Source organism: Pteronotus mesoamericanus, unplaced genomic scaffold (assembly GCF_021234165.1).
Source record: "Pteronotus mesoamericanus isolate MK-2021 breed Mesoamerican mustached bat unplaced genomic scaffold, CSHL_Meso_final scaffold_54, whole genome shotgun sequence".
NCBI classification, from domain to species: domain Eukaryota; kingdom Metazoa; phylum Chordata; class Mammalia; order Chiroptera; family Mormoopidae; genus Pteronotus; species Pteronotus mesoamericanus.
The window spans coordinates 1748360-1767733 of record NW_026555321.1 but is presented as its reverse complement, the minus strand read 5'-3'; the positions used below and the strand labels follow the sequence as shown (position 1 = coordinate 1767733).

Below are 19374 nucleotides of genomic sequence, written 5' to 3'. Positions count from 1 at the left end.
TATGTCCTTGGACTATAAGGCAATTATAAAACTCAATGGCATAAAGATAACTAGAAATATCACATATTTTTTAAATTGAGAACTATGCTTCTAATTACTCTTTGAGTCAAAGAATAAATAAAAAATTTTAATTAATTTATTTTTAAATATTCCATTTATTTATTTTTAGAGAGAGGGGAAGGGAGGGAGAAAGAAAGAGAGAGAAACACCAATGTGTAAGAGATAAATCTATCATTTGGGTGCCTCTTGCACATCCCCAGCTGGGGACCTGGTCCACAACTCAGGTATGTGCCTTGACTGGGCTTGAACTGGTGACCTTTTGGCTCACAGGCTGACACTCAATCCACTGAGCCACACCAGTCAGGGCAGAATAAGTCAAATTTAAAATTGAAAACTTTTTAGAACCAAACAATAAAAAAATTCTACACATTAAAGTGGTTCTTAGAAGGAAGTTGGAGTCTTAAATGAATATATTAGGTTGAAAATTTTATCTTAAGAAGTTATAAAAGAATAAAATATGTAGAATGGAGGATGTAATTAAGACAAGATGCAGGGTTAATTGAAACAGAAAATATCAATGAAGTAGGATCAACAAGGTAAAAGTTGGTTCTTCAAAGACAGATTAAATTGATGATTTTTTGCAAGACTAATAAAAAAAGATGAGAGAAAACACAAATCACTGTTTTTAAAGAAAGGAGAAGGTAGCACAAGTACAGGTGATATAGACCCTAAAAGATGACAGAATACCACACACAACTTTAGCCAATACATTGGAAAATTTAGATGAGAAGGAAAATTTTAGAAAAATATAACTTACCAAAACCAATTTGAGAAACAGAAAACCTGACTAGTTCCACAGCCATTAAGAAAATTAAATCTGTAATGAAAAATCTTGACCTCCAGATGGCTTCATTAGTGAATTGTACCACACCTATAAGGAGCAAATGATTCCAATCTTATGCAAAGTTTGGGTGTAGAAGAGGAGGAATATTTTTTTTCACCTCTTTTAGTGGAGATTAGCATAACCTGGCAATTAGCATACTAAAACGTGGCAAAGGACAATGCAAGGAGAGAAAATTACAGCCCAAATATTACTCGTCAATATGGATGCAAAAATTTTCAGCAAACCCTTCGAAAGCTGATTCTTCCAATGTATAAAAATTGTATCATGATCAAGTTGGGCTTCTCCCAGGAATACAAAGTTGATTTCATATTAGAAAATCAATTAACATAGCATACTACTCTAATATATTAAAAGAGAAAATCTTGTGATTATCTTAGTGCATGTAGAACAATTGTCTGATAAAATTAAACATCTATTCTTGATAAATATTTCTAACAAAAACTTCCTAAACTAATAGTTTTTTTAATCTTTCAAAAAACTTGTCACAAATATTAGACTTGGTGAAATATTGAAAGTGGGAAAAATACAAAAAAAAAAAAAAAGAAAGAAATATTGAAAGCATTCTCTCTGAAATCAGGAAAACAGCAAAGATGTCCACTCTGAACACTGCGTGTCAATAGTGTACTGGATGTCTTTTCTAATCAGCATGATAATAGAAAGACAGGAACCAATGGTATAAAGATTAAAAAAGAAGAGACAAAACTCATTATTTCCATGATATGATCATGTTAAAAAACTTAAAAGATTATGCAAATTGTTAGAATTAATGAGAGATTTCTGGATACAAAAATATTAAATAGCAAAATGCTAGCAAAAAAAAAAGACCAGAAAAGGAAATTTAAAAAAGGAATTTCATTTAGACTAGTATAATGAACTAGGAAATATCTGAGAATAAACCTAACAAGAGATATGGAGAAAAATCCTTTATGGATAAAATTATAAAACTTTATGCAGAAATTATAAAGCTATGGAAAGATTAAAATAAATGGAGAGTATGCTATTGTCATAGATCAGAAGACTATATAATGGAAAGGTTACATTCCTCCCCAAATTGAACTATAGAGTATTACAATCCCAACAGAAAAAACCCCCAACAAGTTTTGCGTGTATGTAGGTATATAACTTGGCAAGTTGATTCTAAAATGACTATGGAGGTGCAGGGGCCATGATGTTCTTGAAGAAGTCAAACAAGGTGAGTGGCTTGCCCTACAGACACACATATGCAAGGCATTTGCAGTAATTAGGATGGTGTGGTATTGGTACAAGGAAAGACCAATAGATACATTAATGGTAGAAGACTACATGATGAGGACAAAGTGATATTATTTTGAGAATGAGGAAAAAGCAATGACAACACACTTGTCATTTCTTCCTTCTTCCCTTTTTCCCCTCTTTTTTCTATCCCTCCTTCAATCAACAGTGTTTATTGAGTTCCTACTATGTGCTGGGTCTTGTGCTAGGCCCTTGGCATGGAGTGGTAAATAAGAAAACTCCAGTTTTTGTCGCATGGAATACTAGGATGACTGTAAAGTGTGAAAATAAGAAAAAACAGGTTAATTTGATGAGGGGCCCCAACTTTAGACAATGTGGTTGGGGAGGACATCTCTAAGTAGGTGATGTGTGAGTTAAGCCAGGGGAGAGGAGAATGAAGGTGCTAAGTAAAGGCCTGGGGGATAAACGTGCAAAGGCCCAGGGGCAGGGACAGTTTTATTAAGTGTGAGGAAGAGAAAGGAGGCCTCTCTGGCTGGAGCAAAATGAGCAAGAGGAGACTGAATAGGTAGACAGGCCCTGGTGAAGCAGAACCCTGGAGACCGGGGTCCCAGCCACCAGGCCACAGACAGGTTGTACGGCAGGAGCTGAGCTTGAATGTAATGTGCTTGAATCATCCCCAAACCTTCCCTTCCCCGCCACAACCTCCCATCCATGGAAAAATTGTCTTCCACAAAATCGGTCCCTGGTGCCAAAAAATGTTGGGGACCGCTGCTGTAGACCATCACAAGGACTCTGGGTTTCATTCTTAGAGCCTTGGGAAACCATGGAGAGTTAGTTGTAAGAAATGTCCCCTACTAATGTAAAATGATAATAATAGGGGAAGCTGCATGTATTTGTGTGTGTGCAGGGGGTGAAGTGGGGTATGGAAACCGTGCAATCTGCTTTTGTTTTTGAAAACCACAACTGCTCTAAGAAATAAAGCCCGCTAATAAAAAATATGAAATCCATGATCTGGGCTGTGTGAATTCTCCAGAGTGATGCCCGCAGCTCAGGTGTGGGCACGGCAGGGTGAAACACTTGGCTTTAACTCTTAAGATAGGGTTTTCTCAAACAGGAAATGTGAAGAGGCAGAGGGAAAAGATGGTTGAGTTTATTTTTAGGGGAATGATAGTATTAATGGACCATGAAATCTAGGCCAGATAATGAGGGAAGTGTAGATGGTGGGAGAGGAGGACTAAAAGACCCCGAGAAAGAGCAGCTTCCTCCAGATGGCCTGGGAAATTGGGAGACCCCCAGTGACCCCAGGCTCCCCTGGCAATCTGGCAAATCTGACAGATGTGCCTCTTACAAGAGTGGGTGGCCTGTGGGCAATGGGGCACTGGCGACCTGAATAGAACTCCTGGGGAGCTCAGTTTGGAGAAGAGCCAGGCCATGAGGCCAGTAGGTAGCAGTTTTGAGGTGTGTGAGACATGGGGGCTGTGATTTGGGGCACTAGGGGATCAGAGGAGGACCATGAGGCAGGAGGAGCTGGGACTCTGGAGTCAAGCAACCTGGCTTTGAAATGCAGGTCTGTTGCCTGCTGGGCAGCTGGGAGACTTTGGGCCATCATTTAACTGTTCTGCGTCATAAAATGAGGTATGTTATGTCAAGGGATTAGCACTGTGCCCAACACATTGTCAGTGCTCAAGAAAAAGAAGATGCTATAACTACCTCTGTTACTGTTATTCTACAAGAGAACAGGAGAGTGCTGGGAAGTCTTCTCTGGGTGCGGGTGAGGGAACCAATGGCTGGAGAGGAGAAGGCACACCCCCACTTTCGGTAAGTGAGAAGCACCAAGTCTCCAGCTTCTAGGAGCTATGCCCTGCCTGCCTCCCACAGAGACAGGAAAGGAAGAGGGAGCTGGCCGATGGGGTCCCCAAAGGACAGTGTCTCTTCCCAGGGGTGAGCTTCCCAGATGTGGGGGCAGTTTTCCCAAGTCGCCTAGAGAGAGCATTACCAGGCGGAAGGACCGCAGCACCGCCATGCTGCCCTTCTTGGCCGTGCCCAGCTCCATCAGGCTCACAGTGACAATGATGCAGTCGAAAATGTTCCACCTCTTCTGGAAGTAATAGTAGGGGTCAAAGGCAATGATTTTGAAGACCATTTCAGCAGTAAAAAACATGGTAAAGACCTGCGGACAGAAACAAGGATTCATCTCAGCAAGGGTCTTTGGGGTCAGGTCGGTGCCGGGGAGGGCAATGACAAACAGGACGGCGGAGAAAGCTCTTCTTTATTAACCAGCAAATCCTTTTACCGTGTTCTCAGTCAGTTTCTCTATTATCTGGGGGCTCCTGGAGGACTGGGGATGGACACACTCAATGTGGCAGCAGAGTAACCTCTGGACCGGTGCTAAGGGCACATGCATCAGGACCCACGCTCCGGTGTTTCCAAGGAATGGCGACAGAAGGGGAGTAAGTGGATAATCATGAGGATAATAATTACTACATAATTATGTAAATGAGAAGTCAATCTGGTTCAGTAATTTAAAAGCATGGGTTATGGGGCCACACAGACCCAGATAAAAGTCCCAACTCAGTCATTTCCTAGCTTGGGTAAACTTGGACAAGTACTCCATCCTCTCTGTAGTCCAATTTCCTCATCTGTATAATGGACATAAAAATTCGATAATGCACCTGCAGGCCTCAGCAGAGGTCCTGGCAGATAGTAACTCACTAATAAGTAATAGCTGTCAGCAAGAACAAAAACGATGCGTTGTCTCTAAGATTCTGATGGTCTCAGGACAGAATTCTGACATTAAAAGAAGTCAAGGCCAGGCTCAGGTCACACAACAACCAGTGGGGAAGGGAGACAGGTCAGAAGAAAGCAGAGACCAGGGTCAGGGGCTTTTCTTGTTTGCTCTCATCAAAGCCTGCTGTGAGCCTGGGAAAGGACCGTGCTGAGACTTCAAGGGATGCATGCGGCTGAAGCCACGGGCTGCAACTGAGTTATTCAAAGAGCATCGGTGGAGCGCCCTCTGTAGGCAAGTCAGTGTGCTGTGGTGGGGGATGGGGTTAAGGTCCTGTGCCCTGGAGGAACCTGGGCCCACTCTCGCTCCACCTTCCCCAGCTGTGCCACCTTGGGCAGGATACCTGACCTCTCTGAGATGTAGTGCTCTCTTTTGAGCTGAGGCTGATGACAAACTCAGAGCATGGTGACTCTGAGAAAACACTTTATAAAGCACCTGACTCATGGTAGGCACCAAAAAATGCCTGCCTTTCTTTCTTTTTGAAAAAAGGCACCCTGTCACAGTAGGAAAGGCCTTTCTCTCATGCGCCTCAACTTCTCTGACTGTAAAATGGGGGTGTGGACCCAAAGGCCTCTTCCACAAAGCCCTCTGTGGTCTATGCTGACTTCTTGGAACTCAGCTCTCCCTTCTCTTTGCATTTCTCCTTCTCTGGAAGTACAGAGGCATGCCCATAATGGTCTTCACATAGGAAAGTGACATTCAGGCTTACTTCAAGGGAAAGGTGTCTGAAATCGGGAGGGTTTGAGTGGCTGCCCTGAGTTATATATCAGGGGACCTAGCTGCCCCCAGGTCAGGGCCTTCTTGCTCCACTTCCCTGTGCTCCTTCATCCCAAAGCGACTCCTACCCCCTCAGCCTGGCCCTCTGGACTTGGCTTCCTGAACTCAGCATCCACACATCTCCCACACTGCTCTCAGCTAGCTAGACCAACACTCCAACCAGTGAGAGCATGTTGCCACCCCACCCAGAGCCCTCGGCCATGGTGACACGGGCAGTGGCTGCCAGGCACTCACAATGTTGCCTATCTGGAACATGGTTTCGAAGGTGGTGCTCATGCCATGGTGCTCCATGGCCATGAAGACTGTGTTCACCACGATGCACAAGGTGATGGTGAGCTCCGCAAAGGGGTCCGTCACAATCTTAAACAGGAGCATCTTGAGCTTCATCCACCTGGGGCAGCACTCCCAGATCAGGTACTTCTTAGCCAAGCTGATCAAGCAGGGTGGGCACCTCTGTTTAGATTTCTCAAGCTCTGCATCACAAGTGAAGTCGATGACAGTTGTCAGCCATGTGTCACCTTGATCAGACCCCCATCCTGTGGCCACCCGCTAGGCCTTCTCATTACTAATGACCACCACCTCCAATCTCCACTTCAGCCCTCCCTCTCTCTGATTATTATTTCCTGCTCTCGGAATTTCCTTCAGTCCAGCAATTCCAATCCAGTCTCTGTCCCCATTCAGTGGTCCAAACCACGGATCCTACACTTTTAACTGCTCATCACCTGTGTCATGTCTTTACTTCTCAACTTAGAGTTCACGTCCATCCCTCCATCTGTCCCTTTGCAGACACCCTCAGTTCCCTTGCCTTTCTCCCCCTCTATTGTACTTGCCTGGCAGAACCCCAACCCCAAATAAACCCAACGCGTAGACTTCTCTGCACCTGCATCCAACCAGCTGAACTTGGTTGGAAAAAGTACACAACTCTGCTGACTGGTCGCACTGGGGATTCATGAGTCCCAGCTGGTCACTGCCCAGAAATCCTGCCATGCTTCTCTATTTCAGTACGCTCCTTCATCATTCCAGACTGCTATTTCTCACTTCCTCCTCTCTCTTCCCACCTCCATCTCCCCCTCTCCACGCTGCTCCCTGCTGCTACGAAGAAGCACAGGAAGTAGTGCTGAGTGAGGAAGAGGAATCTTGCAGAGCCTCCATTGTGGCAGGAAGCAACCTATCTGTGAGGCAGGACAGGCAGAGACTCAGCCTTGTAAACACCCTTCGCTTTGCTCATCTTGATTGTCTGGGGAGACGGAGGCTAAAAGAATCGTGCACTTGCTAGCTTGCAACATGATCGTGGTTCCTCCCCTAAAGAGTCTTCTGCATAAAACCATTTCAGAAAGAACAATTTTTCTCCTTTCCTTTGGTTACTATTAAAGAGGTGTCCCCCTGTCCTATTAACAGCCAATGTCTCCACTTATGCATTCTCTCCTGTTAGCAACTTCAAGAATCTATGGAACATTCCATCTCTTTTCTTTATGCTCCATCTCTCCCATTCTCACAGATCCTCTCCATTAGCATGTAAATGCCCTTTTAAAAAAGCCACATAACAAAACTGAAAAAATCTTCCTTTAACTTTACTTACACCACAATGTTATTTTACTGTCTCCTCCTCTTCACAGAAAAACATCTTGAAAAAGTTGTCTGTACATAATATCTCCTCTTCCTTACCTCTCATTTATTCTTCAACCCCCTCCAGTTTGGCTCTGCATATTCCCCTACCACACTGAGCCTCTCTTGCTCCACCACCAAAGATATCCACATGACTAGAGCCCTGGACTTTTTTCAGACTTGATCTTACTTGATGTTTCTATAGCATTGCCTCTTTTAACCTTTCCATTCTTCTTGAAGGAATTTAGGTCCTTGGCTCTGTGGTGTATTCTTCTCGGTCTTCTCCTATTTCTAGGCATCCCTTCTTAGTGACCTCTGCTGACTCCATTTCTTCTGTTCAATCATTAAACGTTTTTGTTTCTTAGAACTCAGTCCCTGGCCTTCTCGTCTTACTTAATTCCCTCAACATCATCTATCCTCTTGTACCATTTCACGAATACCATCTATGTTCAAACTGCTTTCAGTTATGTATCTCTAGATCACTCTTAACTTCTAAGCTCTACCAGAGGTGTCCAAACCTGTGGCCCATAGGCCACATGTGGCCCAGGATGGGTATGAATGCGGCCCAATACAAAATCATAAATTTACTTAAAAAAAATTTTTCTTTTTGCTCATCAGTTTTCATTAGTATTTGTTATTTAATGTGTGGCCCAAGACAACTCTTCTTCCAGTGTGGCCCAGGGGCGCCCAAAGTTTGGACCCCACTGCTAGCCGTGTTTATCATAAAACTGACTTCCTACTGGGCATCTCTACCTCGATTTCTCAGGGGCTCCTGAGACCCAAAGTGTCCGAGACTCAACTCATGATCTTCCCCACTCCGCTTTCCCTGGTGTCTCCCCCAGCTCCCCCGCAGTGTCCCCTTTATGTCACCGCACTAGCACCCTTGCAGTTGCTTACACCAGAACCATGCGAACCACCAAGCCTTGAATCTTCTGCCCCTTAGATAACGCTGAGATTCCTGCATTCCCTGTCTTCCCCACCGCCATTGCCCAGGAGTCTGGGCACTGCCATCTTTCCGCTGGTTTCCTCCTAACTGGTTCCCCTGCCAACGCCTTTCCCCTCTTAATTCCACTCTCTACATGTATCCAGAGTAACCTTTATAAAATGCAAATGTAGCTCCTCTGCCTCCAGTCCTTTAGTGGCACCTCACTGCTCTTAGGATGAAGTCCAAAATCTTTAATATGGTTGGAAGTTCTGTGGGTCTGGCCCCAGTCCACCTTTCTAGCCTTATTTCAAACACTCCCCTCCTGGCTCTCTATGCTCTGGCTCCAGCAGGCTTTTTCATTTCTTCAAGTGTCAGGCTCTCTTCTGTTTCAGGGATTTGCTCTTATTTCTGTCTGGAATACATCCCTAACCCCCTGCTAAACTCACCATATCTTGCTTTTAGCCCCCTGCACATCTCCTTCAAGACACTCAGCACCCCAGCAGTACCTGGGCCTATGTTCTTCTCTCCCACTCAGCATGAAGGCGGAGACTGGGCTGTGCTCCTGCTTCTGGTCTCTGGTTTGGACAACTGTCAAGTCTTAGCTTGCATGCCCAGCATAGAGGATCCATGTGCCCTGGCTGCAGGGAACTGCCAAGTGCTCATTGGCTTGAGCCAAACTTTTTCAAGCACAATCACCCCCAACAGGTGGCCTTTGTATATCCGATCACAATTCTGACAGCATCAAGCATCCTTCATGGATGTCAAGGATATAGAAGATATAATATTCAACCAGAGTAGAGCACAGCTATTCTGTCCTATGCTCAAACACCTTTGACCTCTTTGACCTAATCTAAGGCCATTTTTACCCAGATTCTCATGAAAATGTCATTGTTTCTCCTACCTTTCACAGTCTACTCTTACAGCATCTTCCTTGAGGGGAAATCAGTCCTATCTCAGGATGCCTGACAGTTCCTGTTCATCAGTTTAGGTCATTATAAATGAGCATCACCCCCATCCCCATATCACATTTATGCATCACACTCATTTACCATTCATTCAGCAACTATTTGTTGAATACTTACTACGTTCCATGCACTTCTCTTCTAGGTGCTGGAGATTCAGCTGTGAGTCAAACAGATGCATCTCTGCCCTTGCAGAATTTATAACCTACTGTATATATTTTCGCTATTTCACAGCTGAGAGGACTGAGGCCCAGAGCAGTTACTGGAGTCCGAAGATGGCACAGTTTACTGTAAGCGGCAGGGCCAGGGTGCAAACCCAGACAGCCGGCCTCTGGGGCCTGGGGTCTTTACTACCCTCATCCAAAAGAAACTGTCTTCGTTTTTACCTAAACTGGGATGTGTTTAGGACACACATTTTGTTCATTTTTTTTTTTCCAATCTGTGATTGCCTCTCGTGTGCCTCCTACTGGGGACCTGGCCCACAACCCAGGCATGTGCCCTGACTGGGAATCGAACCAGTGACCCTTTGATTCACAGGCTGGCGCTCAATCCACTGAGCCAAGCCACGCTGCCCAGGGCTTCATTCTCGTCTCATTCCTGCAAAATGCATTGCATTTGCTGTTCATCTGTCTGGAACTCTCTCCCCCAGGTCCTCGCAAGGTGATTCCCTTACTTCATTTAGATTTCTGATATTCTTAGGGAAAAGATCCTTCCACAACAACTCCGTCTAAAATGGCCCCTTCACTTACCCTTTATTCTCCATCTCCCTCCTTACTTAATTTTTTTTCTTTTACTTCTTATCCCTCCCTGAATATCTATTTGTGCTTGTCATCTGTTTACCATGGGCCCCAGGATGTAGATTCTACAGGGTAGCCTTCTATCATGTTCACTGCTGAATCCTCAGCACCTGGAACAGGGCCAGCCACATAGCAGGTGCTCAACAAATTTCTGTTGATGAGTGAACACATTAAAAAAGAGGGGAGGAGGAAGCTTGATATTTCTGGGGAATAAATGAAAAAGTGAGCTGTTTGTATTTAACATTTGCTGTTTGATGACTAATAGCAAAAAAAAAAAAAAAAAATTCCCAGGAACCCACCTGGCTAACAAAAAATAATGGGCATAGCAGCAGGGTGAAATTCTGTGCAGCCACAAAAAAATGGTGTGCAGACACTATTACAATAAGAAGTAATTATTAAGTAATTACCAACGAGAAAAAAAAACAACATGAGAGTCTGTATACATTGTTTACTGGAATGTGTACATATTTCTCAGCAGACAAACTCAGGTATGCAAGAAATGTAACTTAAGGGCTTTCCCCCCATAATTGCATTTAGTTTACACCTCAAGGAACTGTGCCGGGGAGCTTGTTTTGGTCAGTTCAGTGTCTGCTCCTACTTCACTGTTTGAGTGTGTGGGAGTTCTGGGGGCGCTCCAGGTGGAGGGCTGAGCTGGGCCTTAGTCATTGCCAAGTGCATTTTGCTTGAGTCATCTTGGCTCCCAGCCTGGTTTCTGATGGGAGGGCTTGGAGACGGCTGCCCCCTCTTTGCATCTCCAGGTTCCCTGGTTTGGCTCTCCCTCGTTTCCTTCCATTGCTTCCAGCGGGGGCGAGGTCATGGTCCAGACACAGTCATCCCGGGCCACAGGGCAGTCTCCAAGGCTGCCCCAGGCCTTCCCTACCCGGGTGCCTTACTGCCTCACTGTACTTGGCAGTTCCTGCCCCCTGGTGGGTGTGGGGGTCTCTCTCTCTAAAGTCTGCCACCTCTGGCTTCACCTAAAATGTAAGGCACATATTGGCTCTGTTTTCAAATTCCTCACACCTTTATTTGGTTCATATGGTCTACTGTGCGCTGCCCTGGAGTTAGGATTCAGCCGAGGGCTGGGAGGAGAGCACACCGGGCACCTTCTCTGAGGCACACCTACACCCAAGCTCCCACCTCCAGCGCAGGGCATTCACAATGAGTCTAGCGGAGCCAGACAGCTAGGTATGAGGAAGGCCATAATTTCCCTAGCCTGTGGCAAAATAAAGGTTGGCTCAAAGATTGTCCTCAGGGAAGGAGGCTGCAGCCGTGCTCTTTGGGAACCTGAGTGTCAGGCGGCTTTGACCCCGTGCCAGTCCCTTGGCTGGGTGTAAGCAACTGGAACTCAGATGAAATCCTGTGGAGACTATAATGATGAAACTCTGAATTGACAAGAATTTCATTAAATTGACTAATTTATTTAAATGGTTTTCCAAAGATCAGCATAATTGGGCTTGAGACAGAAATTAAGTTAGAACCATAAAAGTTCTAGCCAGGAAAACATCAGGATAATTTTGCCATGTTTGAAAATTAAAGACTTAATTTTCTTGCATACCTGAGCAGTAGCTTGACGTTCTCTGTTGCCTGCTAGATCCCTTTTTAAAACCTAGTTTTGTGGGTACACGTGAACAAGAGATGGATTCAGGCATTTCAGCCATTGGATTCTATTGTTTTTGAAAAATTATCCCCATTTAAAAAAAACAAACAACAAAGCATCGATTAAGGGTGTTGGGGCCAAAAGCACAAAAAAGAGGACAGGATCCCAGGACACAGAGATGGGTGCCCTTTGACATGGGTTTGGGGCATCTCAGCTGCTCACAGGGGGACTCATGACAGCGACCTCCCACTGAGTAGCACTTACCCTCGAGGACGAGGACGGAGGTCATGACGCTGACCACACTCATCGCTCTTTTGGTCCGGAAGGGTTCATCCAAGTATTCTGCTGATAAGAAAGTCTTCTTTTGTCCTGTTTCCGGTGCCTGCCAGGACGCAAACAGAGTCAGGACACTCCCCCCACCTGATGTTTTCAGTGGAAAATAGAGGTTGCCCAGCCTCTCATCGGCCAGTCTCCCGTAGTTGCCAGCTGCTCAGTGAAGCTGTGATCTTCAGCAGTCATGCCTGGCGGAATGTGGGCTGCCATTGAACTTGGGGTAAGAGCTCAAGCATGATGACCAGGACACAGAGCTTAGGTGCCACCAGAACCCAGGTCAGCTGCTAACAAAGTGACCTGGGGCTTCCCTGTGGCTCAGCCAACTCCTGCCCTAGGATAGGGACCTGGGCACTGGGTGGGGGTGAAGGGGGCGCAGGCTACCTCAGGGTCTCTGAGGTTTCTACCAAAGGGAGAAGGAGCAGCGGGCCAGGCAGTCATTATGAGATGTCCCCTGGGCTGCGCAGAGGACATTTCAGCAGACTTCCTACTCCTTGTTAGACATTCTGGACCTCCTTTCTCATAGGCCCACTTCCCTCCCCAACATACAACCCGGGTTCTAATTCTACACCATCCCTTTCTTTCTGAGGGGACATTTCTGTGTCTTGACTGTCTGACACAATCCTTTTGATGCTTCTCTCTTCAGAACAGTTGCCTGTTCCAGTGGTTCATCCGTTTCTTGCTGCCATCCCATCAGAGATGGAGCTGAGCTAACTCTGCAAGACTTATCCAAGTCAGGAGAGCCATATGGGGGTCTGTTCCCAAGTCTGTTTGCAAACTGCTCTGTGTCTATGGCTAGCCAGAGAGGGCAAGTGAAATACACTAGCAATATCATTACAGCAACTAGACAGAGAGCTCATATGACGCACCATGGCTCCCAATCCAATGAGGAGTCCCTGGTTTGGCATTATACTCTGTGATTATTCTATCACGAGTGCTGGCCAGTTAGACACTGTTGCCTGCATTGGGCATTTTGGCAAGTTATTGCTTCTCTGAAGAAAGCAAGGGATACTTTGCTTCTGCTGAGTTCAGCCCAGGGCACCTCCCAGAATTTCTCTGGGTCCCATTTGCCAAGCCCAGGGTAGCTTGCACAGAGCCAGGGGTAGGAAGAGAACCTTCCATTTTTCTCATACTCAGCCAGAGAGCAAGCAGGCCTATCCCTAAAGCAGTGGTAGTGAGTGGGGACAGAGCAACACTGACAAAACTATTGGGTCAACCAGAAAAGAACCTGTATCAGTATACAGAGTAAACCAGAAAACCTGTTGGACCAGGTAAACCCAGTCTCTCTCTGGGTATCACTTGCCCTGTCCATAAAATGGGGGTAGATGGAGGTGTTGGGCAGAACAATATCTAAAGGATCCTTCCATGGGTGACACTCTGGGCTTCTTGGCTCAAGGTCTCTAGTTGGAGGGTAGCCCCCGAGAGTCTAGAACATTCACAGACTCACCAAGACTTCCATGACTCCAGGTCCAAGCTCACCAGTGGGCAGGGCCGGGTGCCCCTCTTCTCCATGCCCTGGTCCAGGGTGGGTGAGTTGAGGCAGTGGGCTCCTAGAGGGAGGGCCTGGCTGCCGGGTACTCCCACCCAGCAGCAGGGAGTCCCGATGGCTGTCACGGTCTCCAAGAAAGACTGCATCATCAGTGGCCCCATCAGGGAAGGAGCCATCTTGAGCAGGGGTCCGGAAATGAAACACACTGCCGTGGCTAGCCCGGCGTCGCCCGGAGGTGAGGCCTAGGAAAGACTGGGCATTGCCCCGGAGGAGCAGGAAAGAGGGAGGCTGGAAGCTTGTCCTGCAGGAAAACCTGAGGTTCAGCACTCTCCTCACTCCCATTTCCCTGCCCTTATTCTCATGACCTTGGACACAGATCTAAGGGGTATTCTAGGTATACATGGGGGAGAAAACAGGGAAAAATATTCTTGACACAACTTTGGGAAAAGCCAAGAAAAATGAAAGATTACAGGGTGGTTAAAATCAGCAAATAGGTCCTCATGGTCAAGGACATGTTAGAGGACAACCTTGTGGTTCAATGGGATGTGTCAGCTGTTTGTGAGCCTTTGGTCACTGGGCTGCTCCACCTGAAATGTTGTGAACTGAGGAGACTCTGTTAGGTGTATCAGTTCTGGAAGATGCTTGGTAAGTGGTTGTTGAATGACTGAGTGCACTTTATTGCCTGAAAATTAGGTTCTACAATTCATTAGATTCAGCCTGCAGGGGTGTGAGAGTTTGTGCAGCAAAGGAGGAGACAAGAGCTTTGTAATGTAATGAGCTTCCAGGATCCCTTGAGGCAAACTTTGGACCATCAACAATGGGGAGATTGAAGGGAGAGATACAGCCTAATTTCCTGGAAGAATAATGACATTCTTCCAAATCAATAAACATTTCCCATCAAAATCTTCCTCTGAGAAAACCTTTTGACTTAGAGTTGCCAGAGAAAAGGAGCGAATCCATAGGCTCAGAGCCCCCTGGAGTCAGTCGACTGGGTCAGCTAGTTCCGGTGACTACTGTAGGAACCTGACCCTAGCGAGCTATCAATTATGGCTGGCACTCCCACTCAGGAGCAGGTCATATAAAGTATTTCTAAAACCTAGACATTGACTTCCTACCAAACTCTGATCTTACTGCTGAAATTTTCCCCCTTCCTTAATTCTGTGGACAAAAAAGGGGCCACATACTAAACCCGACAAGCTCAGGGGAAGCCTGCACGGTGGGCTTTATAAACACATGAGATGGTCTGAAATTCGAACTCTAACTAAAGGTGAGTGATGATGGGTAGTCATGTGCTAGGCTGGTATTTTCCTTGACAAAGGTCAATCTTTACTTTAGCTGAGCCTGTCCATTGCCTTTTTGCATCTATAAATGTTTTAATACCCCTTTTCCAAACCCCTCAGTGCACAATGTCCCACCAAAACACAAGACCACAGGACTCTTCATTGTTATCTTGTTCGTCCACTTACCATCTCTTTGTGCTATAAATGTTACTCTTTATCCAGTTTCAGAGATCTCCCACTTTGCTTTCTTCTACCTCTCTAATCTCTCACCCATGGGTTTCATGTAACCCCCTTTCACTTCCCCTTTTGATTCTGATGTATACTATGTGACAAAACTGCCATTTTTCTGGAGCATTTTCTTAATCCATTGAGATTTTGAATCCTGACAATTGTCATCAATTTGACTCAGGTAAACTCGTAAAAATTCTCTACAGGTTTGGACTTTTTTATGTTGACAATTCCTTTTATTTACTAAACTACTAAAGTTGGGATGTCTTGTCATTGGTTCGAGTTCTCCTTACTTATCCCCTTATCCCACAGGACTGAAGTTTCCTATTTTGATATTTTGAGCCCAATGCTGTTCAGGAACCATTGTTGCAATCCTAAAATTTTAAACAGAGCACCCTTTGCTTAGCATAAATGTTCAAGGACTATGGAACTCACAAAACCCCACAAATAACTCCTATCTTTGAAGCAAAGGAGCAGAGTCAGTAAATCTTTATTAAAGATTGGACAAGCAAGTTATTTGCACTTGGGCACTAAGAAAATCAATGAAGAAATTAGGAGGAAAATTTTGGTGCCATATGAGACAGGCAGTGCCTTCTTGGCCACCAATTAAAAATTTCAGAATTAACCCATTGGAGGCAATGATTTCTGAATCTAAGTATTAGACTTGCCTTAAAATGCATCCTTCAAGCAGGCTAACTCACGTCCTGTGGGTTCCCTGAAACCCTGGCTGTGTCTCTCCTAACTACCCCCACATTCTCTCATTCTCTCATTTCTGATGATGAGAAAATGGCTTTATATAAAAACTGCCTGTAGTCTATTTACCACAAGAATGTACCTGGGAAAAGAGAAAGGGATGCCTTCTTGAATGGACTCCAATTAATGAATTAGCATTTTTAAAACTACCCAAATCATGACTTTCTGTCTTTGTCCATACACGTTCTTCTTTGTGCCTGAAAAATATGCCTCCCAAACCCTCCCAGTCGTCAGTTACTGGAGGACCCCCTACTCACTATTTACTATTCACTTCAATTATTCCCTCCTCCAGTAAAGCTTTTCCTGATACACTCCCATCCCCCCAAGAGTCATGTTTACTCTTCTATTTCCGAAACACCATGCCTGTGTCCCTAATCTAGTATAAAATATGCAGCTGTTTTTAATATCTGCCTCCTCCATCCAAATGGGAAGTCCTTGAGAAAGGGACTGTGGTTTAGTCATCTCTTTATACCAAACACCTAGTATTGTTGAATTAACAAACATAGAGTTCCTCTATTTTTTCCCTTTGAAGGTGAGCCTAGCCGGAGAGACAACCACATACACCAAACAGTTATTGGACATCCAGGTGCTGATTTATGTGGGGCTGAGTAAATGGAGGAAATTAAAGCCCAATTCAGAGTGTCATTGACATTGCCACAGAAGCTGTGATTCATCCTGCTCTATGATTGTCAAAGCCCTAGTCAGATCCCCTTTGAAACATCTTCTGAACTGTGCCCTGTGCATACCGGGTATTGCTCAAGAGGCAGAGCAAGGAAGGGAAGGGCACGCACTCTGACAGATGCTGAAGTGTGGGTGTCTCTGAGGCCAGTGTGCACGTAAGCATGTTGTGGACTTACATGCACACATAAGTTTGAGGACTGGAGAGAGAGTATTCCAAAAAGTAGAATATCCTTCAGATGAGCACAGGAAAAGAGATAGAGAAGGAAGTGCCGGTCTGAAGACCTGAAAAATAGCCATTTTAAACCCCTTTCCCATACTATTAGAGTGGGAATGGTTGTTCTACAAAGGGCTTATTATCTCCCAGGCCTGTGGAAGGGGCATATGTGGGGTACACAGGGCTTTGAAGGGAGAGCAAGGTGGTGGGAGGAAACTTGGTGAGTACAGTGATCCTTAGAGCGGGAAGTAGAGGTTATAGGGGGTGGGGGTGCAGAATTGCTAGAGGATCTGAAGTGAGGCACTAGAGTTATTCCTAGGCCAGACTGTCTCACAGAGGTGGGTGCTGGGATCTTCTATGCTAACAATAGGTGGGAATTTGAGTTGCAGAGGCTGAGGCTTGAGGCCGGAAAGAAGCTGGCAAATAATTTCAGCACCATGGACAAGAACTGCCCTCCCTGTTCCAGAATCTCAGAGCAGCATGTCAGAAGAAGCCGACCCTTGATGTCCACAGGTCCAGAGACACCTCAGAGTTATCATCCCAATATGGGTTCAGCACCTTTCCTACACACCTGGTTTCTTCCGACAATGCTCCTGCCTTAGCATCACCACCCATCTAATTGCCCAGTCTCCCAGTCTTGAAGCCTGGGAGTCATTTTGGACTCCTCCCTTTTTACCACATTCCACGGTCCCAGTCTTGTTTAATGAAGCACCCCTATCCATAAAAATCTTTATAATCTACCTCCTTTTCCCAACCATAACAACACTGTCCTAGTATAGGCCACAATTTGGCAGGGGTGTGCGCTTCTGGATTACTAAAACAGCCTCCTAATGTTACAAACCCCTTCCCACTTCGGCCTGCTCTCCACAACAGCTACAATGGTAGGTAATCTTTAGAGCACAGACCTGAGCCCCTTACCATCCTGCGTTGGTTGTAAGGCTCAGACTGGAGTGATTTGTTGTCGTCTGTGGAGCCCTCTGACACCCTTGACTTCTTTGCGTGCCTTTTTTCATTGGCACTTTTGGAGGCTAAAGGTGATCCAGTGAGGGAGTGGATAGAGGCTGTGTCAATCCCCATTGCTGCCAGCACCTGAGGGGAGAGAACAGCAGCTGCAACCAACACTATCTGGCTGAGCTTAGCATAAATGTTTCCCCTAGACACAGGGTGTCCCAGTGGTGAGGGCATCTGGAACAGAGGAGGCCAAGATTAGGACCTGGGTGGTAATGGGATTGAGGTGTGGTGGGAAGAGCCACCTCTGGGTCACCTCCCACATGAATACAGTAGACGGGACCCTGCTGATGACCTGCCCAGATCCCTTTTACTGGGTCAGTACACTCATCCCCGGCTGCTTGAGTGTTAGCTGCTAATGGCTCACAGCTGCGGCATTATGCAAAAAGTTTCCTTTGACTGTACATTTGGTTGGGGGAGGTGTGGGGCAAAAGGCCAGCCCTCTTGCCTCAAGTTAGTGGGGCTAACTCTGGTACAAGTCACACCCGAGCGTTCCCAAGGGATCATGCTGAATGTTGTCTCTAGCTGAGGCTACTTTCTCATTTAATTCTTCCTCCACCCCATCCTGCTTCCTTCATTCTCTTCGGGGACCATCTCTCAATAAATCACTTGCCTAACATCTTCGCTCAGGTTCTTTTTCTTTTCTTTCTTTTTTTTTTTTTGTTTTTGTTTTTGTTTGAGAAAACCTGACTTAAGATGGTCCCTGAGGTAAGACAAACCTTCCTAAAAGTTCCAGAGAATGACAGCCTTAATGTAAGTGACTGGACCAGACCCCTGCCCAAGAATGTATAGCCTGTAACAGGCTTCACAAAACTTTCACCCCTCACAGACCTCCGGCTCCTTCTGGAGCATCTCTAGGGCCTCCTGGAACTTCTTCTCTTTGGCTTCAATTTCATCAATGGTTGCTTGGTTCTGCTCCTCATAGGCCATGGTAACCACAGCCAAGATCAAGTTGACCAAGTAGAAAGATCCCAGGAAGATGACAAGCACAAAAAAGATCATATAGATTTTCCCAGAAGCCCTCAGGGTCTGCAGATTCAAGAGAAAGAGACAGAGTAGATGGGCTCCTGATATTCTCAGGCTCTTCCAGGAAGAATGTAGCAACGTTGAAATCCACCCCTTAACCTTCAGCCAGGTCTGTATGGGGGCATGCAGATCAATACCTGCTGGTAGAGGCGTTCCCAGGAATCCTGTGTCATGAGGCGGAACAGTGAAAGGAAAGCCCAATGGAAGGAATCAAAGCTCGTATAGTTAAAATCGGGGTTGTCGGATGTTTTCATGCAGAAATAACCTTCAGGGCAGTGGCTGCAGCAAGAAGAGAGAAGGCCATTAATTATGCATAATCTTGCTTATTGGGGGCAAGGCCGCCCAGGGCTATTGAAAGATTGGAGTTCAAGGCCTGGACTTCCTTTTATGAGCTGGATGACCTTGGACACTTAGTTTCTTTAGATCGCGGTTTCTCTTGCCAATTAAATGGGGATGATAATATTGTCACTTCAAAGTTTCATGCAGAAAAAAGTAGCCTGGGGAAGGTCCGTGGACTGCTCAGACATGACCCCACAAGGTGGCAAGCTCTTTGCAAGTTCATACCAGGGAAAGGAGAGTCAGTACAGATAACACAGACTTAAAACCTGAGCCTGTTGGATCACCTGCAGAATTGTCTAATGAAGGAGGACTCACATTAGCCAAGTTCAGCGACCACTTATAGACAAAAATGAAAACATTTTCCACTTACTGAGTGCTTCCTGTATTCCCCTCCCTCTCCTAAATGCTTTCTTTACAAATTCTCTAACTTAATTATCTCCAGATCCTTTTTAAAAATGTGGA

At 45.6% G+C, this 19374-nt stretch overlaps 1 protein-coding gene across 1 annotated transcript in view; it reads right to left on the bottom strand.

The window, feature by feature from the left end:
• The window catches only part of SCN10A (sodium voltage-gated channel alpha subunit 10), a 76888-nt gene that overhangs the window by 32438 nt on the left and 25076 nt on the right, over positions 1-19374 (bottom strand). Inside the window, exons 8-14 of the mRNA XM_054595491.1 lie at positions 18711-18852; positions 18379-18576; positions 17458-17628; positions 13342-13635; positions 11829-11946; positions 5913-6151; positions 4113-4286 (exon numbers count right to left, since the gene is read on the bottom strand). Coding sequence (XP_054451466.1) covers positions 4113-4286; positions 5913-6151; positions 11829-11946; positions 13342-13635; positions 17458-17628; positions 18379-18576; positions 18711-18852 — 1336 coding nt within the window. The remainder of the gene's footprint in view (positions 1-4112; positions 4287-5912; positions 6152-11828; positions 11947-13341; positions 13636-17457; positions 17629-18378; positions 18577-18710; positions 18853-19374) is intronic.